This window comes from Canis lupus, chromosome 2 (genome assembly GCF_003254725.2).
Source record: "Canis lupus dingo isolate Sandy chromosome 2, ASM325472v2, whole genome shotgun sequence".
NCBI classification, from domain to species: domain Eukaryota; kingdom Metazoa; phylum Chordata; class Mammalia; order Carnivora; family Canidae; genus Canis; species Canis lupus.
In genome coordinates, this window is record NC_064244.1 from 44,532,084 (window position 1) to 44,555,492 (window position 23,409).

A 23,409-nucleotide genomic window follows, 5' to 3' on the forward strand; every position below is an offset into this window, starting at 1 on the left:
CCAACTGCTGCCAGGTCTTCAGATTTTTCAAAAAGTATTCCCACATTTGAATGTTTTAATGCAAAATCTATGTTGTTTAAATTTTGGCAACTGATGCAAAACAAGTTTTAAGGACCAAATGAGAGTCGATGGACCTTAGTGGCCAATTTGCAACCTCCAGCATCAACAGTGCTCGGCACAAGTGACAGAAAGCTGTCCGAGAGCAGTGTTTTAGACAAGTCCATAAGGACCTAATTATAAATTTCAAGGTAGAGAAATTAAGTGAAGTGTTTCTGGCATCTAGAATGCTAATGTGGGGTTGTTAAAAGATTATTTGAAGTCCAAAGACAGATTCCTTTCCTGGTTCCAATGGTTACTCAGGACTGGTCTGGGCCAAATAATCTCAGCTGTCCACGCACCAACTGGACCCCTAGGAGATGTGCTATGAAGAATTAGGCCTGACCCAAATCATCTGACTCCAATGACTTAGCAATGACTAATGGCCCAACCAATCAGGGAGCTCTGTTTCCCAAAGACTGCCACACATCCTAACCCTTTCACTGGCAAATGAATAGGAAAAATAAATCTTTCCATTTAGGCTTCATTTTCCTTTCTAGCTCTTAATATCTTACAAATAAATTCCTGGAACACCTATCTGTTTCCTCCATTTCTAAGGGTCTTTTCCTTTGTCAACCCCTCCTACATAATAAACTGTTCCCAAAACACCTCTTGTATAACAGTAACTGTCCTTATGCAACCCATATTCTGGATTTTTAATCCCTGTTGGTTTGCATACAAATTTGTTAGACTCTTGAGAGCCCCTCTAGAATCCATCTCAATGGACCCATCTGCCCTCACCATGCCCTGTGCCTGACCCCACCTACACGCTCACCTTTTGTCAGCAAGTTCCCTCAGAGTCCCATCTCTTCATATTCAGTCCTGTTTGCTGCTTTCTGGTCTAGTCCTTCCCTCCCACTTTCCTCCCATCTATTCAATTCTTGCCTTTCATAGGCTAAGTCCTTTATGCAAAGGTTCCTTCAGAGGAAGCTTTCCATAGGGATAGCAGGAAGGCCTGGGGTGGAGGAAGGCAGTCTTGAAATCACCCAGGGGGAGGTGGCACTCAATAAGAGATTAAGGGCGATGGGTTCCCAAATTGGAAGGAAACCACATACTTTGTCTGTTTGGGTTTACCTGGAGGAGAGTCCTTTCCATGGACAACATTGAGAACTAGAGATTGTTACATGATTTATTCTTGTCTAGTTAAACTTTGGTTTGATTCAACAAGTCAACAAATATTTGTTAAACACCTGCTGGGGGTATCTGGTAGTCCAGGAGGTATTAAACTTACAGAGCTAAATTCAGACCTCTGGCTTTGAGGAGGCTACCCCTAGAGGTTATGAACAACAAATGAACAATCACAGAGCTTTCAAAAGAAATGCATGTGTGTGATAGCAGAAGCCTACAGAAAGTCAGAAACATTTAGAGGATCCAGCTGGGCTTCCCGGAAAGGCTGTCCATGTCCTACTCCACCTGCTAACTCACAATCGTGGTTGGCAAACCTGGCTGGGACTTTAGAGAATGGTACGTGAACAACAGAAGAGGGAGTCTGGTGGCTCAGGTGGGGTGACAACCAGCTCTTGCATGGCTTAAGACCTCAGGCACACAAGGCACAAAAGAGTCTTTTCCTTCTCCAAAGCTCCAAATTCTCTGGTGGAAGCCTCTAGGAATGAGGGAGGAAAGGAGGCAGGGAGCTACAAGCACTGTAGCAAAGAAGGAAAGAGTAGGGCGGAGTCTCTAAAAGTGTAGAAACTCAGCCAACTAAAAGCTGGAACATGGAGAAGATAACGCTGATTCAAAACAGATAATTAAAGAGGCAACTGTAGGAGGCAGAGTTGAAAATCTGAGGCTGCCTGATAAGTGGGTGAAGAAAACCCAGCACCCTAAGAACTTGACTGTACTTTGCAACTTGACTTCCCTACTTGCTCCTCCCTCTGCCTGCCACCCAGTCCTCCACAAGAGCTGGGCTCTGTGCCCCCAGAGTCACACTTTCTTTGTGGAGAATGAACATTTAGAAACAAATTCATCTGGGCAAGCAACCACTGATAAGCAGCTTTCCTTCAGGGTGAATGAGACTGGCATTTGAAGTAGCCTGTTTGGTTGGATTCTAGAGGAAGGTGCCCCTTCTGTCTACAGAAAGCCCCTGGTGCAGCTCTGACACCCTCCATTCCTTTATTTAGAAACAAGGCCACAGGTCCTTGCTCTTTTCAATCCCTGAATGGACAATATGCTGGCTTATTCTGGGACAGAGAGGGACCTTACAAGGACTGAAGTTAGTTTAAGAGAATAGTTTTTGGAGTAAGGCACTCCTTGTTTCCAAACCTGAGTTCTGCCACTGAGCTAACCAGAGGTCCTCACACAAGCTCATTAACTTACACAAGCTTGTTCTCTCATTTGTAAAACGAAGAAAGCAGTACCTCCATCATACGGTGATTTTGCAGATTAAATAGGATTAATGCACGTAATGCGGCACTTGGGAAATAGTAAGCAGCCCTAAAAAAATGATGATGATGAATTTTTATATGCAGGCTCATAGAGTGTATTAGGATTTTCTGAATTATTTCCAGCTCACCCTAATGCTTCACTCTTCCTCCAGATTCTGTTATCTACTGGCTGACTGACAGGGTCTTCCGAGCATTTATCAATGTGATTAGGAACAGTAATTCTGGAAAGTACTCTCAAATTATTTATCTAATTAAACAAGCAAACCTTTTTAACCCAGACACCCTAAATCTCTGTAGCTTGTCTCTGCTGATTTGGTCAGAACAGCTCAGATGGTAGGGAAGGGCTTTCCGGGTGGAAAAAAAATAAATTAGCTGTCTGGAAAACAAGGACCTCTGAGTTAAAAAAAGCCTCACTAAAACAACCTGTTTACTTTGCCATGGTGTCTCACATTAGTTGGGACTGGGAAAATCCAGGTTACTACCCAGCAGGAGTTCCCTCTAAAGACAGAGACCGGCAAATATCATATTTGATGCTTAAGAGCCAAATCAGAAGTTCACTCTTCAAATAATGAAATCACTAAACAGTCTATCACATTATTTGTTTACTAGTAGACTGATTTTCTCCAGGGTTGGAACTATATCAAATTCATTTTTCAATCTCTGGTGCTAGACATTGGCTGTCATATACCTGGTACCCAATAAATGTTTTTTGAATTGAGCTGAAAAAGCCTGGAATATTCCCTTTATCACAGCTACCTTTTTGTAATGTTTCCAAGCTCCTGAAACATCTGAGAATCAATAACTCAATTGTTAGGGGAATATTAATGTGGTTCAGAGGCTTGGAAACCTCATTGTCTATTACAAGATGATAGTAACTTTGGTACCAAGGAGAGGAATCCCTGATAGAGTGACCCAAATATCCATTTTCCCTCTTCTCATGTCCTACAGAACCTTTTATTCTCCAGGTACCTAAAAATCTTTATACATTTGTTTGTTTAAATATCTGTTTCTTACAGGTAGAATGGGCCAGAATTTACCAGATTTATTCTGTTATCCAAGGGTAATTACGAATAGCATTGCCTTTCACTCTAAAAAGTGTCCTGGTTTGGATGCTAAATCATATGGGCGCTTTACTTCTGGGAGAGCTCATCACACATCTTTGAGCTGCCCATTCCTGCCTCCACTAAAGTCTGGGCACTACGCCTGCCCAGGGCTTTCTTCTATAGAGGCAACTCCCTCAATCATTGCATTCAGAAGCTTTGGGCCCATTCCTGAAAGGACTGGGGGGAGAATGTCAGTGGAACAACAGCAACAAAAATCAATTCGCTAAATTCAATTCTCTCCTTTCTTTTTTTTTTTTTTAATTATTTATTTATTTATTTATGATAGTTACACAGAGAGAGAGAGGCAGAGACACAGGCAGAGGGAGAAGCAGGCTCCATGCACTGGGAGCCCGACGTGGGATTCGATCCCAGGTCTCCAGGATCGCACCCTGGGCCAAAGGCAGGCGCTAAACTGCTGCGCCACCCAGGGATCCCTCTCTCCTTTCATCTCAGGTCTCTTGCAAACACTAAGAAACAAAGGATCCCAAATAATTACAATCCCATATTTGCTGAAATCTAGACGACATGCCCATTTGAAAGTTCTAATCTAGTAATTAAACTGAAGCTTCTCAGGTTATACTGCACCTTAATAACAGAGCTTATTTTGTGAATATCAGCTAAGGCTCCTAATGTGATTTGGAAGAAATGGACAGACAAAAATTAAAACGTGGCTGGTCAAGATAATCCAAAAGTGCAATTCATTCAGTAAATAACAATGGCACTTTAACAGTTCTTTTTACTAATAGGATGTAATTGTGCTTGGCTTTAATTTCTTGTAATGGTGGAACTTTTAGGGACGTTTGGCTACATCACGTTTTGGTGCTTCCATAAACCCCAGTGGAAATTAAATCAGCTCTGTGATTGCTTATTTCTCCTATTTAGTCACATGCCTGCCTCATATCAGCAAAATGGTAACTACTGTCTACCTTAATCCAAGATACTGCAGGAGATTTAAACAAAATTACCTCCTGTGCCCTTCTCTCTGCAGATCTCCCCATTTGTAGCTATCAAATTTTGGCATGCTTGCTGGGATGCAATCTTGTTTGAACAAGCAAAGTAATTCTCATGTGAGACTTGAGGATACTCTGTACTGTAAATTCTAAATGCACCCATAATTCAAATTTAGAAGAGGGTTATGGGTTGGTAAGAACACGAAGAGTATCAAACCTTTTAAGAATTTAACTTTTATTTTGTGCTACCAGCTTCTCCTTTCCCCGATTCTAGGTGGACATACAAGTTTTGAGGTAGGGAACCTATTGCCACATACAATGAAAAATAATTAGTCATTAGTCTAGTACATTTAATCTTCAGTTCCTTACCCTGAGCAGGTAAAATATTTTAGCAGAACTTGACAACAATTTTTTCACATTGTAGGTAGTAAGCTCATGCTGCGAATGAGCTTGCAAATCACACTGCAAATACAGTACTGCAGACTGACCTGGTTTAAAATACATACAATATTATTAACCAGCAACACTGCTAGCTGTCCCCTAACCTAATGCTTTACCTCATCAGTTATATTAGAATCCGTAATCACCTAAGCATATGACTGCTTAAAATTGAGAACATTCCCAGACTCCTATGTGGCCAGGTGTTACCACATAAGGATGTTATTATTTTTTCTCAAAGATCTTATTTATTTATTCATGAGAGACACACAGAGAGAGGCAGAGACACAGGCAGGGGCAGAAGCAGGCTCCATGCAGGGAACCCAATGGGGGGCTTGATCCTGGGACTCCAGGATCACACCCTGAGCCGAAGGCAGGTGCTCAACTGCTGAGCCACCCAGGTGTCCCGCCACATAGGTAAATTCTAATAAAGGGGTTGGAAGTGTTATGTGCAGGTTTCAGGAACTTCCATCAAAAGACATCTGTCATGTGTTTCTTATCTGTCCTTTTTCACTCTTTTCTCTTTCCTCCTGACTTGAATAAGTTGATGGCTGGTGCTAGAGCAGCCAAATTGGACTGTGAGTTGAACTAAGGCACAAATGCCACATTTTACAGCATCAAAAGGAAAGGAGCATGTATCCTTGAAGTCTTTGTGGGACAGTGTTGCCACATTAGTTCTAGACTGCCTACTTTCAGACTTTAACATGATAGAGAAATGAAGCTCTATCTTCTTTAAGTCACTTCTATTTTAAATCTGTATTTGGGCAAAATACTTTCCCAGCTAACATAGACACTAATAACAAAACTCTTATTCACCTATGATCTAAGACTGTATTTTAATCTTGTTAAGAAAGTGTGTTCACCTAGGCCAGGCTAAAATTTAGATATTGGATGACTGGTTTCCAGCTTACTATAATTCAAAGATATTGTGTAGTAGTAATACATTGCTAGTTAAAAGCTCGCTCCAGGACTATCTCAAAAATATTTCTAGAAAATATGCTGAAGAAAATCCTGTAAGAACCACCCTAAATTTTCCCTTGGGGTTCAGATATTTGTTTTTCCAGACAGATTTGAAAGTCACTCTAGCCTGGAAGCCATTGCATTGGTCCAAAAAGTGGTTTCCCTGCCATGAAGAAGAACACTCATTTTGGGGAGGTTCTCCTTTGGCCCTTTCCCCCACTCATTTTTACCCTTGAATACATGAATGTTTACATATTTTTTTCTGACTCAATAGTCTCTGAGCACATTGCTCTTGTTAAATCATTAAAAGCTGGAGGGTCTTTTCAAAATTCTTTCTATGATTTATCATTTAAAGCCAGTGTTCTCTCTTCCTGCAAATCCAACAGCTTTAAAACTAAATTCTTGCAGATCCAAGTCATGTCTGAAAGGTTTATAGAATGACATACTGTGGTCATACGGTCAGTGCACAAATACCTCTACGATCGTACAATATTTTAAGGCAAAACAGTTTTGTAAGCTCCATGAGGTTATAGACAATGGCCCACTTATTTATTACTAAATCCCCAGCTCCTGGAAAACTGCCCCATGACATAAATCTGTTGAACAAGTAAATGAGGAATCTGCCTGGTGTAGTAAAACTGTTATTTTCACATATTTGAGGCCCATCTCTGTGTGCACATTGGATGTACACAAAGCCTCCTGGACGATTTTGCAGTACTGTGCATCTATATTGTGCACCACAGTCACCAAGGGACCCATTTTTCATAAATGGCTCCAGCATCACACTCTCCTCCTCCAGACTATTGCTGCTCATTCTAAATCCCTAAAGCTCTGTCATTTTCACTTAGATCCCCCAATACATAGACCTATTGTTGGACATACTTGGGTGGAGAGGAACATGCATGCTCAAGCTCCTTTTGAGAAGAAATCGCGACTGTCAGAAACGTGTTAGTTATCAAAATTAGCTCCATAGTTTATGAAACATAAATCTCAGTTCTAATGTGTTCATAGCAGTGTAAACTTGCATTTTAAAAAATTAAGCTAGGGAATAAAAATGGCTATAAGAATCATTTTGGGAGAGACCTACCATTATCTGTCTCAGTGAAGGGACAGCTGTGGTGTGTATTAGGATGGTTCCCTATGGGACTCCTGCTCTCTAGAACCCGTTCAGCATCACCTGTGCGCCTCTACTTCTCTACTGCTCCCTGACAGCTAGGAAATGTCACTAAAGAGAAATTCCTTCAGGCTTTCAAAACCTAGAATTCTCTGATTACAAAAAGGAAAATAGGATCAAAAATACAGAAAGACAAGATGTTCTATCTGTCCCAGTGAATGCCAGCTAATGGTAATGCCATTGATAAGTTCTCTACACAAATAGGATTTATTAATTAAGAGGAATCTCTATTTGTATTAACTCATCAAATTGCCCTAAAACCAGTCATTTCACACATATTGACATAACAATGTTTCTTTGCAAAAGTTAAAATGTTAGTGATAATGACTTTTTTTTTCAAGATAATTCAGCTGCTTCTTCTACCAGTTTCAGTATCAGTATCTGGGTTAGAATTTGAAGTATAAGGTATAATAAATAAGTTATCCTGAAAAATTCAAAGGCAACCAGATGCTCGAAGCTATAACATAGTTATAAGAAAAGTGTCCTTGTTCTAGGAGCTACACGCTGGAGAATTTGAAGATGGAGGGCCATGATGTATATAACTCTCTCTAGGGTGGGTCAGAGAAGAAAAATAGTGTGTGTGTGTGGGATGGGGTGTAGGTGTGTAAGTAAACAAGGAGAGAGTGACAAAGCACATGAAGGAGGACATTGAAAATGGTGAGGAATAGATACATGTGTTCTTTTAAAAAATATCTTATGTATTTAAGAGAGAGTGAAAGAGTGAGAGGGTATGGGAGCAGGCATTTCTCTATGAGGCATAGAGAAAGAAGCAGCCTCCCTGCTGAGCAGGGAGCCCAATGTGAGGCTCAATCCCAGAACTCAGGGATCATGGCCTGAGCTGAAGGCAGACACTTAACCGACTGAGTCACCCAGACACCCCTGCATGTGTTCTTTGTATTATCCATGAAGTTGTCCATTAAGTTTGAAATTATTTCCAAATAAAGCATTATTTAAAAAGAGTTCAGAACAGTGACAGTAAATAATTACATTATTTCATATTTTAGCATTCTTTGCTACCCCCACTATGTATACACACCTCATACACACATAGATACACATAAGTGACACTCATTGTACTTTCTTGCCTATGTAATGAGTATTAGCACAGTACATAGTGGGAAATTCATCTTGCTATCTGTTCATGTATTCAAGCTCTAAGTGATTCTAAGAGACCTTGTAGACAATGACCTGATTTTTAGGACAATGATTTTGAAGATGTAATGTCCTCCCTTATAAATGAAGCCATACTTCATGATGTACTCAATGCACTGAATGGGAAAAATATGCAGCCAAGAATACTCTATACCACAAGAATACTCTATCATTCAGAAAAGAAAAAGAGATAAAGAATTTCCCAGACACACAAAAACTAAATGAGTTCATGACCCATAAACCAGTTCTGAAAGGAATACCAAGGGGACTCTTTGCATGGGGAAAGAAAGACCAAGAATGACAAAGACTAGAGAGGAAAGAGAAAATCTCCCCAAACAATGGCAAAACAAGTAATAAAGTGGCAAATAAGTATATATCTATCAATAATTACTGTGAATGTAAATGGACTAAACACTCCAATCAAGATAAAGTGTGTCAGAATGGATATAAAAACAAGATCCACCTATATGCTGCCTACAAGAGACTCATTTTATACCTAAAGAAACCTGCGGATTGAAAATGAGGGGATGGAAAAACAATTATTGTGCAAATGGAAGTAAAAAAAAAAAAAGCTGGAATAGCAACACCTACATCATACAAACTAGATTTTATGTAATTAATTAATTTTTAAGTATGCTCCATGGCCAGCATGGAGTCCAATGTGGGGATTGAACTCACAACCCTGAGATCAAGACCTGAGTTGAGCTAAAAAATCAGACACTTAATTGACTGAGTCACCTCGGTACCCCCAGAGAAGCTAGATTTTAAGCCAAATCCTGTAACAAAGAGATGAAGAAGGGCACTATATCATAATACAGGGGACAGTCCAACAAGAAGATATAACAATTGTAAATATTTATGCTCCCAACATGGGAACACACAAGTATATAAAACAATACCAAACATAAAGGAATTCATTGATAATAATACAACATTACTAAGAGACTTTAACACCCTACTTACAGCAATGGACACATCATCTAAGCAGAAAATCAACAAAGAAACAATGACTTTGAACAACAAGATGGACTTTACAGATATATTCAGAACATTTCATCCTAAAGCAGCAAAATACACATTCATTTCAAGTGCACATGGGACATTCTCCAGAACAGATTACATTCTAGGTCACAAATCAGGTCTCAACAAGTACAGAAAGACTGAGATCATAACATGTTTATTTTTTTTTACCACAATGCTATGAAACTTGAAGTCAAGCATAAGAAAAAATTTGGGAAGACTACAACATGCTACTAAAGAATGAATGGGTCAACCAGGAAATCAAAGAAGAAATAAAAAGGATATGGAAACAAATGAAAATGAAAACACCATGGTCCAACACCTTTGGGATGCAGTAAAAAGTGGTCTTAAGAGGGAAGTATATAGTAATACAGGCTACCTCAAGAAGCAAGGAATTCTCAAATATACAACCTAACCTTACACCTAAGATAGTTAGAAAAAGAACGAACAAAGCCTAAAGCCAGCAACAGAAGGGAATTAATAAAGACTAGAGCAGAAAGAAATGACATAGAAACGAAAAGAATGGTAGTAGAGATCAATGAAACCAGGAGCTGGTTTGAAAAAATTAATTTGAAAAACTTAATAAAATTGATATTGCCAGACTTATCAAAAAGAAAAGAGAAAGGACCCAAATAAATAAAATCACAAATGAAAGAGGAGAAATAACAACCAATACCACAGAAATACAATGATAAGAGTATATTATGAAAATTTATTTATTTATTTATTTATTTTATTTTTTGTTTTTATATTATGAAAATTTATATGCCAATAAGTTAGACAATCTGGAAGAAATGCATGAATTCTTAAAAGCATATAAACTACCAAAACTGAAATGAGAAGGAAGAGAAAACTTGAACAGACCCATAACCAGCAAAGAAATTAACTCAGTAATCAAAAATCTCCCAACAAACCGAAGTCCAGGGCAGATGGCTTCTGGGCAATTCTACCAAACATTTGAAGAAGAGTTAATACCTATTCTTCTCAAACTATTCCAAAAAAATATAAATGGAAGGAAAATTTCCAAACTCATTCTATGAGGCCAGCTTTACCCTGATTCCAAAACCAAAGACTCCACTAAAAAAAACAACTACTGGCTAAAATCCCTGATGAACATGGATGTAAAAATTCTCAGCAAAATACTAGCAAACTGAATCCAGCAGTACATTAAAAGATTAATTCACCACGATCAAGTAGGATTTATTCCTGGGCTGCATGGTAGTTCAATATTTGCAAATAAATCAGCGTGATCCACCACATTAATAAAAGAAAGGATAAGAACCATATGATCCTTGCAATAGATGCAGAAAAAAGCATTTGACAAAGTAAAACATCCAGTCATGAGAAAATCCCTCAACAAAGTAGGGCTAGAACATACCTCAACATAATAAAGGTCATCTATGAAAAACCCACAGCTGATGTCATCCTCAGTGAGGAGAAACAGAACTTCTCCTCTATGGTCACGAACAAGACAGGGATGTCTACTCTCACCACTGTTATTTAACATAGTACTAGAAGTCCTTGCCTCAGGAATCAGACAACAAAAAGAAGTAAAAGGCATCCAAATTGGCAATGAAGAAGTCAAACTTTCACTATTTGCAGATGACGTGGTACTCTATATAAAAAACCCAGAAGCCTCTACTGGAAAATTGCTAGAAATTACAGAGAAATCCAATACAATCACAGAATATAAAATCAAGGTACAGAAATCTATTGTGTTTCTATATACACCAATAATAAAGCAGCAGAAAGAGCAATCAAGGAATCGGTCCCATTTATAACTGCACTGAAAACCATAAGATATCTAGGAGTTAACCTAGCCAAAGAGGTAAAGGATCTATATTCTAAAAACTACAAAAAATAAAGAAAAAATTGAAGATGACACAAAGAAATGGAAAAACATTCCATGCCCATGAATTGGAAGAATATTGTTAACATGTCTCTACTACCCAAAGCTATCTACACATTTAATGCAATCCCTATCAAAATACCACCAGTGTTTTTTTTACAGAGCTAGAACAATCCTAAAACTGGTATGAAACCACAAAAGACCCCAAATAACAAAAGCAATCCTGAAAAAGAAAAGCTAAAGGCATCACAGTTCTAGACTTCCAGACTTAGACTCCGTACTAGGCTATAATGACCAAGACACTCACTATATTACTAGCACAAAAACAGACACATAGATCAATGGAACAGAATAGAAAACCCAGAAGTGGACCCAAAACTATACTGTCAACTAATCTTTGACAAAGCAGGAAGGAATATCCAATGGAGAAAAGACAAGTCTCTTCAGCATGTGGTATTGGGAAAGTTGGAAAGACACGCAGAAGAATGAAACTGGACCACCTTCTTACATCATACACAAAAACAAATTCTAAATGGATAGAAGACCCATGTGAGACAGGAATCATCAAAACCCTAAAGAAGGAGAAAGGCAGTAACCTCTTTGACATCAGCCATAGCAACCTCTTACTAGGTATATGTCTCCTGAGGCACAGGAAATAAAAGCAAAAATAAACTATTGGGACTTCATCAATATAAAAAAACTTATACACAGCAAAGGAAACAATCAACAAAACTAAAAGACAATGTACATAATGGGAGAAGATATTTGCAAATGTCATATCTGATAAAGGGTTAGTATCCAAAATATGTAAAGAGCTTATAAAACTGAACACCTAAAAAACAAATAATCTAGTTAAAAAATGGACAGAAGACATCAATAGACATTTTCTCAAAGAAGATATACAAGAAAAGATGCTCGAAATCACTCATTATCAGGGAAATACAAATTAAAACCACAATAAGATACCACCTCACACCAGTCAGAATGGCAAAAATTAACAAAGGAAACAAAAGGTGTTGGCAAGGATGCAGAGAAAGGGGAACTCTCTTATACTATTGGTGGGAATGCAAACCAGTGCAGCCACTGAGCAAAACAGTGTATCAAGGTTCCTCAAAATTAAAAAATACAACCACCCTATGATCCAGCAATTGTATTACTAGGGATTAGCCCAAAGGATACAAAAATAGTGATTCAAAGGGATACATGTTTTTTTTTTTTTTTTAATTTTTTTTTTATTTTTATTTATTTATGATAGTCACAGAGAGAGAGAGAGAGAGGCAGAGACACAGGCAGAGGGAGAAGCAGGCTCCATGCACCGGGAGCCCGACGTGGGATTCGATCCCGGGTCTCCAGGATCGCGCCCTGGGCCAAAGGCAGGCGCCAAACCGCTGCGCCACCCAGGGATCCCCAAAGGGATACATGTACCCCGATATTTATAGCAGCACTTTCAATAATAGCCAAATTATGGAAAGAGCCCAAATGTCTAGCGAATGATGAATGGATCAAGAAGGGGTTTCAACTTGACGGGATGAGCACTGGGTGTTATTCTATATGTTGGCAAATTGAACACCAATAAAACTATTTTTTTAAATCAAAAAAATAAAATAAAATAAAAGCATCTAATTTTGGCAATTTTTTGATGGTCTTTTGAGCCAAAGTGTATTTATTGCTTGAACACAATCATAAAGAAAGAAATTCACAAATTAATTAATTAATACAAAAAAGGAAGAGGTTTCATATACATTATATTTGTATTTATATTTAATGTAATATTAACTTGGCCATCAAAAAGAATAAAATCTTGCCATTTACAACGATGTGGGTGGAGCTAAAGAGTATTATGCTAAGAGAAATAAGTGAGTCAGAGAAGGATAAATAAACACCATGTGATTTCACTGACATGTGAAATTTAAGAAATACAACAGATGAACATATCAGGGAATTAAAAAGAGAGGGGCAAGCCAGGAAATAGTTAACTATAGAGAACAAGCTGAGAATTACTGGAGGGAAGATGGGTTAAATGGGTGATGGATATTAGGAGAGCACTTGCTATGATGAGCCCTGGGTGTTATATGTAAGTAATGAATCACTAAATTCTATACCTGAAACTAATATTACACTGTATGTTAACTAACTGGAATTTAAATAACAACTTGAAAAAGAAATACATGAGGCCACCCTTTTGTCCCTTTGGATTTGGATAACACTAGCCCATGGCATACAACTACCTGAGAACATACCCTGGAAAAAGACAGCTGAGGCATATTGCCTAAACCACAGGATACTGAAAATTTGTCCAAAACTGACTAGTTTGGACTGCTGACTTCAAAAGTGCTGATGAATACAATGAACATGGAAGAAGTATGATTTATTCTGAACACATTTACTATGATTGATGGCCCCAATTTGGCAAGTTAGGTCACTCCCAGTGGAGATGAAAGTTTCACCGCCTTGCCTCTTTCAACATTCCTGTTGAGACAGATTTCATTCTTACTGGCCAATATACTAATAAATCATGTATAATTTTCAGCATAATGAATTTATTAGCTACACTGTGGATCAATGCTATACATAATATTCCTGAGTCAACATGAGCTCTTAATTAAATTTCCTTATTACAATGCCTCTGGAAATTTTTCTTCAGACTACTAAAATTCAAGACATAAGTCTAGGTTTCAACTAGTAATCATGCTAGTAATTTTTCTGAGATGGGCCAGGGCCAGGGTCAGGTTAGGAAGTGATCTATTATGAATGGCAGGTTATAAAACAGATATATGCGATCAAAACCACCATAATGGACTGAAACCATTCTAGGCCTCAAGTTATTCTGACACCCAGAGCAGTAAGTAAATTTCAGTTATTCCCTTACAAATATAAGAGATAAAAGATGGCAGTAGTGTGGGGAATGAAAAAGAAGGAAGTTAAAAATAAGTGAGAATAGGACAGTACTAGTTCTTCAGTACAAAACTGAAATCCTTATTTTAAATGAAGATCATTCAGAAATACAAAAAGAGCAGTGAGGGAGTAAGAAGCTAATTCTAAGGTAACTCCAAGGAAGAGGTTATTTAAATTAAATATCTGACCTGGATTATGTCCAAAGCTGAAGAGTTTTGTTGTCATTAATGAAGAAACATAAGAAAATATGTTTCTCTTGGTACCTACCAAGAAAGAAGGAAAAAAGAAGGGAAGACAAAGAAGGGAGAAAGAGGAGAGAGAGAGAGAGAGAGAGAGAGAGAGAGAGGAGACAGAAAGAGAAGAGAGACTGATAAAGATGGCAGCTAGACATCTTGGTGATCATTTCATAATATGTATAAATATCAAATCACTGTTGTACATCTAAAGCTGATACAACATTGTATATCAATTATACTTCAATAAAAAATAATAAGAGCACATAGGTGGTGCAGTTGATTAAGTGTCTGACTTGATTTGGGCTCAGGTCATGATCTCAGGGGGGTGGGATCCAGCCCCTCCTTCGGCTCAGTGCTGGGCATGGAGCCTGCTTAAAATTCTCTCTCTCCCTTTCCCTCTGCCTCTCTTCTCCATCTCTCTCTCTTTCTCTCTCTCTCTCACACACAAATAAATAAATAAATATTTAAAAAAATTATAAATAAATAAATGCCACAAGGAAGAAAAAAATACTGTATTGATTATCTGAAAGTGGCTAAGGGAATAAATCTTACAAGTTCTCATCACAAGCAAAAGAAAAATTTGTAACGATGTAAGGTGACAGACTGTCAACTAGACTTTAATGGGGGTGATAATTTCACAATATATACAAACACCAAACCATTATGTCGTACACTTCAAGTTAATATAATGTTATATATCAGTTATATATCGATTAAGAGCAAAAACAAAGAAACAAAATCTACCGAGAAACAAAAATCCAGCTTTAAGATCCCAAACTGTCAGGCTGTCAGGCCCCCTTCAAAATATAAAAGTTTGCTTAAATATATTAGAAAAGCCTTTTCCTTTTTTAAATTTTATTAGTCAATTAGTAGGCCAATCAGCCAGTGTGACATTTCCATCCTTGGTACTCTCTCAAGTGAACTTGGTGGGCTACCATCAGAAGGCCCTAGCTGAGCTCCCATTGGTCCACTGGGTGCTCTAGGTGCTGGCTACACTACACAGCCTCTTAGAAAAAACCCACATAGCCTGATGCAGATGCTGTGAAAGTGGAGTTTGCTGTCAGGCCCTATAAGCTACACATGCTCCAGTATTTTATCACAATGAACCCGATGGGAAATACCTAGGAACAGGCCATAAATCTATTGGCAATGGATTTTCAGTATCTTGCACAACACAGTGATTTGTTAATATAAATTTGGTCTCTTTAAAACTAGTTTAAAATAAATAAAATAAATAAATAAACAAATAAACAAACAAATAAATAAATAAATAAAACTAGTTTTTATTCCTCTTAAAAATGCCAATAAATAATCTTCTGTTTACCAAAACACTTTTTAAAAATGTATTTAATCAAAGAATCAGTAACCCATGAATCAATTCCTCCATTAGTGATAATCCCTTCTCCATGCTTAGTTGTTTTTTTTTTTGTTTTTTTTTTTTAGGTTTGTGTCCTATCTTCCCAACATACAGCCTGACTTACAAGATTAAGGAGCATTTCAGTTGTAAAAATGTCCACAGGGTGCCCTACTTTTATAAAAGGACATAAATAATTAAGTTTTACTAAAGAAAAAAAACCCCAAAACATTCTATGCTTGCCTTAAAAACTGATTTCAAGTTCACTTATACCCAATTTTCATATTTTGACGGTTTTGCTTCTCTCTGCACATGCGGTTCCTTTCATTCCTGGTTACAAAGAATAAATGCAGTCTGTCACATGTGTAATGCAAATAAAATATCACAAACTTTTCTTTGCAGAATAAAAATTTTAAAGCTAAAATTTCCTTGGAAAATAAGATCAGGAAATAATTGTCAAGAAAGTGTACATCAATAAAATATTCTGCCAAAGAGTATCATGTACAATGATAACCTAGAAATCTTGTTTCTTCCTTTGACTCATACTGTTTTAATCATATGACATCATGCATATCAATATTTGAAAGCTATTAGCTATTGGGACATTTCTACATAATATTGTCCTTAGAATCTATGTCTTGGGATTCTCTTATAGAGAAAGTCCATTTTATACCAATTTGTTTTGTTCCTTGGCAACTAGATATCCTTTGATAGGATCTGAGAATTAATATTCCTATTTCATAAAGAACATAAGAGAGATCCAAGCATATGATTTCAAAAGTGGTCTCTGTCCAAGTTGTCCCAATTTTTCCTGTGTGCTTTACAGATTCTGTTCTCATTCACCATGAAAATGGAAAACCATTGATTTCTTGATTCATTCAACAAATATTTATTGAACATGAAGTATATACTAAACACTGGATAAGATGTTGGACACAAACAGTCCTAGTGTGCCCCTCTGATAAGGGCTCCAATAGCACATACAGAACACAGAGACATCTAACTTGGTCTGGGGGTTGGAAGGCTCCGTATACGAGGATATTCCTGATACATCCAAAAAAGGGAGGAATTAGGTACAGAGAAGAAGGAGCATGGGTGGAGTGGGAAGAAGGAGTGAATAGCTGGGGAGGAGTCCCCGACAGAGAGATAAGGTGGACAAAGGTGCAGAGTCATAGGAATACAGTGCACATGTGCAGTAGAGAGTGCGTGTGAATGAGACTGGAGAGAAGGGCCGGGGAGGATCGTGAAAGATCAATGACTAGTGAAGGCAGCTGGTCATGTCCCCAAGTGCTGGGGAAGCATGGAGAGATTTTTATTTATAAGACACTGATTCTTCTTTTTCTTTCTCATTCTAAGGAGGACAGAAGAGACAATATGCCTTTATGGAAAGTGAGTTGAGAAAACAGCTACAGGTTGCTGAAAAGATATAAGATCAACATCCTGTCCCAATGAGGACTTTTTCTTTCTTTTTTCTTTTTTTTTCAATGCACTAAGTCATCACACACCTTACTACATTTTTGGTCTCTATGAGGATATTGAAATATTGACTAGGTTTTCTGATATTCTGGAGTCTGAATGTCACTGGAGGGATGAATAAACAAAACAGATTGGATTCATATGGGTTTGCCATATGACACATTTTTTTCCACGTAAGATAGAGGAAAAACTGATTTCATTCAGTTTCCTGCCTTATATAGGTTAAAACTAAAGTCAGTGCTATTATCCCTCTGCCTATTCTGTTGTATTCAAATTTGATGTGGGATTGTGCTTTTACGGAAGAAATAATTTAATACCTTCTGCTACCTATTATTTCTTTTTTCTCATGGGTTTTAACTTTAAAAAGAAAAACATGGACTTTCTTTTCTTTGCGAAAACCCACTATTTTTAGACTTCAAGAATTTTTTAAGGTATCAAATAAACATGATTATTAATTTATCCTAACCACATTGTAATTACTTCTAAGTTAAGTATCTTGTAATATGTGCAATCTTCTATATTACCCCTAGATGGTCAGTTTTTAATAGCTCAAAAGTTACAAAAACTTCATTACAATTACCAAAATGAAGTTCTATTGTAGATTCTAGAGTGACAAAACATGAACCACACTGGCTTGAGGCCCAGAGCTTAAAACTACCTATTCACACTCTAGTTAGAAAATACCTGTATGTATGAAATACAAAATCTGAGATCTCTACAGAGAATTCTGAAATCTCAGTATCTTTGTTTATAAGAAAGTAAAAACTTGTCCCCACAGTAAAACTCATACTGCCATCACGCTGAGGTTCTCTTAGGATACAGATTTCATCTGAGTGAACACGGTTGTTGATAGTGGTAGTATATTTCACACGTGCTTAAGAAATCACTATCTATTCAGACAATGAGGACAGTGAAAGTAAAACACAAAAGTATTGTTTTGCTAGGAGCTGAATCTCAGTCTTCCTGCTTCATTCTTTGTTCATTTGTGCACTCACTTGTTAGTTTACTCATTCAAAAATATATATTGGACAATTTCTTTTTTTTATTGGACAATTTCTATGGCAAACACAGTGACAGGTGCTCAGTTCAATGATGATTAAAAACACATCTGGTTTCTATGCTTGAGCATCTCGCCTATGGAGTACAGAGTCAAAGAATGCTAACAAAAAATAGAAATCTTAAATCTGATTGTCATACGTAAAAATGCCACCCCCCAAAAAAAGACAAATTATCTTTTAGTCAGGAATGAAGACTCAATGCATTGAGGAAGATTACACATGTAAACAAATATAAATCTGAATGACTGATAGGTGATATAGATTTCAAAAAAGAAAGGGCTTTAGGCAGTAGGTCCTAGCTTTGGATTTGGGTTTCAAGTCAAGCCATGTGCCCTTGAGCCAGTTATCCAAGTCCTTTAAACCTCAGTCTTCTCTTCTGTAAAATGAGAATAAAACTGCCTTATTAGATAGTATGAGAAATTGGCTAAAGGTACAAGCACCTCATTAAATTGTAGTTATCATAATTGTTGTTTCCTGGAGTCATGGAACTTTTACATTGGAGGGAACATTTCAATTTTGTCTGGAAGACAAGCATAGTTTATCAGGCAGACAGAGTTTGTTAGGGTGTTCCAGAGAGAAGGAACAAAGTGTGCGAATTCATGTGACCAGAATTAAAGTGGTTTCTTGGGGGGAACAGCCAATGGATGGTGCAGGTGGAGCACAATGGCATCCAAATAATGGGTTTTTCTATCTTTTCTTTCCACTGATAAACATAGAAAAGCATTCTAAAAATCAGTTTAAATTCTTTCTCTTTATTCCTTCTCCATACCTCATAACAATGAAATACATACCTCTTTTAGAGTAACTCAATGTTAAGAGACTTGGTACAACAAGATTAGCAGATTTCACAGCATTGGACAAAAAAGAGAAACACAACTTGACAGCAAACATGTTCCATGTGAGGCTTGAATGCTCCAGCAGGTTTTGAAGAAGCAATTAAAGTGCTAAAACCTGGTTCAGAGGTATTTATCTGGTATTAGGTATTTATTTATCAGAGCTCCTACCATCATCCTTATCACTCTTTTATACCTAATAAAAAGCCATTTCTCAGTGCTTATACTATTTGTGAATTCTTTTCCAGGAAGGAAGTTCCTTTTTGAGGCAATGGGAAAGCCCTCTCCTTCTTCCCTGGGAGATTCCTGAGCAACCACCAGCAGTCACCGCGAACACACTAGTATTTGCATAGGTCTTCTTGTCTATGGCGCTTGAATGACACACACGTCCACATGGCCATGATAGCCTTCATCAAGACTCCACTCTTGGCACAATTAACCTGACCTGGTGCTGTTTCAATAAATAACTTTTCTCTGTTGTAAGGACCAAGGCTTTTAAAAATTAAAACTGTTTCTGATTTCTGAATATGAAAGTTTCTTTCTTCAGTATAGATTATTTGGAAAAAAGTGCAATGGGGTACATGAGAACAAAATTGAAATTCTACCATCAATTCATTCTACCATTCAGAGACAATCACTGTGAACGTTTTGATGTATTTTTGTCTAATCTTTTTTTTTTTTTCTCTTCCTAAGTTGATCCTTGAGAGATTTCCAACAGGGGAATTAGTAGGTCAAAAGGAATATACCTTTTTAAACCTCTTGATGTATACTGTAAAATTTTTTTTTAGAAAAACAATTTCTGCTTTTATGAGTACTGAGAATGTCACATGATATTCTAATCAACACATGAGAAATATGTAAAAACTTTGCAAATGTTATTTCTTTAATTTGTACTTCTTATTACAAGTAAGAAAGATCAATTTTTATGCTATTTATATCATTTTCCTTTCCTTTTTTTTTTTTTTTGAAGTATAGTTGAGATACAGTATTACATTACTTTCAGGTGATTCAACAATGTGACTCAATAAATCTGTGTGATCTATGCTATGCTATGACCACCACAAGTGGAGGTACCACTTGAAGAAAGACCAATTTTTAAGTTTATATTTTATTTTTTGCCAAGTTATATAGGTACAGAAGGAATTTAGTATTATACCAAGACTAAAAAAACCTAAAAATCTCCTGCACTGCCTCCTCCAACCCTTGTACATACAGGTACTTCCCCAAAGGTAGTCACTTTCAAATCTTGTAGCTGATGTATTTGCTATATTCTTCTATATCCCTCGATGACATACCTGTACTGCTATTTCTTAATACTTCAATTTTAGACATCCGTTTTTAATATTCAATTAGAAAATGAGAATTTAGGTTCTCATCTCTTCATACTTCTTATCTTCAATCCTTCTAATATACATTGTAATTTTCGATAGGTTGAGTTACTGTATTTATGTTAGTGGAACTAAGGAAACACTGTAAGTAGCTTAAACTATGTCATGTACTCAGATTAATTTTGTTTTCTTCAGAAGTTTTTGCTTTCTTTATAGTCGAGGATTCTTGTCTTGTTTGCTTCCTTAAGTGTCTGTAAATTTGTAACTAATTTAATCCCAAACTTTGCCCCAACTGAAAAGCTCTCCCCTTAAATGTGGTTCAAATGCATCAATAATTCTATCAAGATCATTTTCTTGGAGAAATATCTCCCAAAGCCCTTTTCTGATCTAGAATGGTTATTCTCTATGTCTGCTGCACATCTGTGACTTTGGGATGTTCCTTCATTATTTTCTGAATCATAATGTTTTTAAAGTTTATTCCCTTGTTTTGGTAAGCACATTTCCAGGAGCTTCCTGAGAAACTATGCATTTAACGTAAATTTTTCAAGGACATGCATCTTTGAAATTATATTTATTCTATGCTGATTCCTGCTTAATAATTTGGGTCAGTATAGAATTCTTGGTTGAATAATTTTCCAACCAAATTTAAAAGGTATTGTTTTGTTGTTCTCTACGTTTCATTGTGCATCTTAAGAAGTCTGATTACCTTTTGATTTTTTTTTAAAGATTTTGTTTATTTATTCATGAGAGACACAGAGAGAGAGAGAGAGGGGCAGAGACATAGGCAGAGAGAGAGAAATAGGCTCCATGCAGGGAGCCTGATGTGGGATTTGATCTGGGATTCCAGGATCACGCCCTGGGCTGAAGGCAGCACTCAACCTCTGAGCAACCCAGGCGTCCCTACCTTTTGATTTTTGATCATTTCTGTATAACCTGATGATGATCCTTAGAATAAGTCTTTTATAATCATATTGTGCTGGATGCTCCTGTTAGTGAGTTCTGGAAATTTGTATTCAATATTGCCTCCTTCTAGAAGTTGTATTATTTGGATGTTAGATTTCTTGGGCTGGTCCTCTAATCTTCTCATGTTTTTATTCTCTATTTTCTATTTCTTTGTCTTTTGGTCTATTTTCCTGGAGATATCCTAAAATTTATATTCTTTGAGGTTTCTTTTTTTTTCATTTCTGCTGTCATAGTTTTACTTGTCAAAAACTCTTCTTTTCCTCTGAATGTTCCCTTTTTATAGCAACCTATTCTTGTTTCATGGAAGCACTGCTAATAATACTGATAGATACACTATCAACTGTAACTCCTCTTATCTCTCTAAACATCTTTTGTAAGTTTTCTTCTTCCTCCAGCATCTGTACTTCTTCTAAGCTGGTCTTTTAAAATTTATTTTGATTTCCATCCTTCATTTGATAGATGATCAAGTGTTTGATAAATCTTATCTGGCTACTCATATTTAGAGTACTAAAAGTTGAATTGGAATCTCTGTTTGCAGGAGTAAGATTTGTCAACTATAACCTTTACCACAGAGTGATCTGGGTGGGCTATTTCATTCAACAACCCCTGTATCACTATCTTTGGGTATTTTCTTTTGGGCTGGTGAATTCCCCATAGGATTCCTCAAGCTCTTGTCCAGAAGGTTTATGCATAATTGGAAAATTAGTAGAGTAAAAAGACTGGAACTCTCAATCTTTAAAACTCACTCAACAAATATGTGTCTATATTTTCCAGCCTCTATTCTAACCTCTGACATAAAAGTGGTAAATAAAATTGAAAAATCCTTATATTATCATAAATAAAAAATACAAATGGTTACTTAATTCCTCTGTTATCAGTATCACACCTCAATCTTTATCTATGCCTGCTGTCTAGAGACTGTTTCAAACTCTTCTGAGGAAAAAGGCACCATGTTTTGTGGGGAGTAAATGAGGGACAGTCACACCACTCCACAGAACATAGGCTGGGATCTGTAGGTTAAACAGCATCTTAAACAATTTTAGTCTCTACCTCACTTTCTTACGTATTGGGTATGGCCGACTTTGTCTTCTAGTTGTTTTGCATTATTTATCGGATTGTTTTTTTGGCTTCCCCAATGCTAGCATAGGATTCAGCTTTAGCTGTTTGCTAAGGCAATTACTATTTATCTATTTATTTTACAGCTCCAAAATTTTGTTGTTGTTACTCCTTTCCCACTTTCTTTGCCATTGTGGTTTATGCTTTAAAAAGAACTTTTAACTCTTAAAACCATGACATTGATGAAAGAAACTGAAAAAAAAAAAAAACCCCAAACCACAAGTCAATAGAAAGATATATACCATGCTCATAGATTGAAAGAATTAATATTGTTAAAAATGTCCCTATTATCCAAAGAAATCTACAAACTCAGCGCAACCCCTACCAAAATATCAATGGCATTTTTTTGACAGAACTAAACAATCCTAAAATTTGTATGGAACCCAAAAGATCCTGAATAGCCAAAGCAATCTTGAGAAAGAACAAAGCTGGAGGTATTACAACACCAGATTTTAAACTACTATTACAATGCTAAAGTTATCAAAATAGCATTGTACTGGCACAGAAACAGACACATAGATCTATGAAACATAACAGAGGCCCAGAAATAAACCCATGTTTATATCGTTAATTAATCTATGACAGAGAAGACAAGAATATAGAATGGGAGGACAGTCTCTTCAACAAATGGTGCTAGAAAAGTTGGACAGCAATACATAAAAGAATGAAACTGGGCCACTTTCTTACACCATACACAAAAATGAGCTTAAAATGGATTAAAGACTTAAATGTAAAACTTGATACTCCTAGAAGAAAACACAGCCAGTTAAGTTCTTTGATATCAATCTTAGCGACAGTTTTTTTGGTTTTGGTTTTGGATCTGTCTCCTCATGCAAGGACAACAAAGCAAAAATAAATGAGACTATATAAAACTAAAAAGCTTTTATATAGTGAAAATTAAAAAGGCAACCTAATGAATGAGAGAAGGTATCTGCAAATGATATATAAAATAAGGGTAACATATAAAGAACTCATGCAACTCAATATTAAAAAATAATCTGATTAAAAATGGGCAGAGGACCTA

General features: G+C 36.8%; 1 protein-coding gene across 28 annotated transcripts in view; it reads right to left on the minus strand.

Moving 5' to 3' along the window:
* The window catches only part of PDE4D (phosphodiesterase 4D), a 1,438,885-nt gene that overhangs the window by 67,636 nt on the left and 1,347,840 nt on the right, over window positions 1-23,409 (minus strand). The window contains exons 7-8 of one of the 28 annotated variants that reach the window (XM_049097801.1): window positions 4,903-5,021; window positions 3,624-4,050 (exon numbers count right to left, since the gene is read on the minus strand). The exons of 26 other annotated variants lie outside the window; for them this stretch is intronic. In XM_049097801.1, the coding sequence (XP_048953758.1) occupies window positions 4,033-4,050; window positions 4,903-5,021 (137 nt within the window). In that variant the 3' untranslated portion in view covers window positions 3,624-4,032. Of the gene's footprint in view, window positions 1-3,623; window positions 4,051-4,902; window positions 5,022-14,209; window positions 14,323-23,409 lie in introns of those variants that run through there. One more of the 28 variants, XM_035713055.2, reaches the window with a different exon arrangement.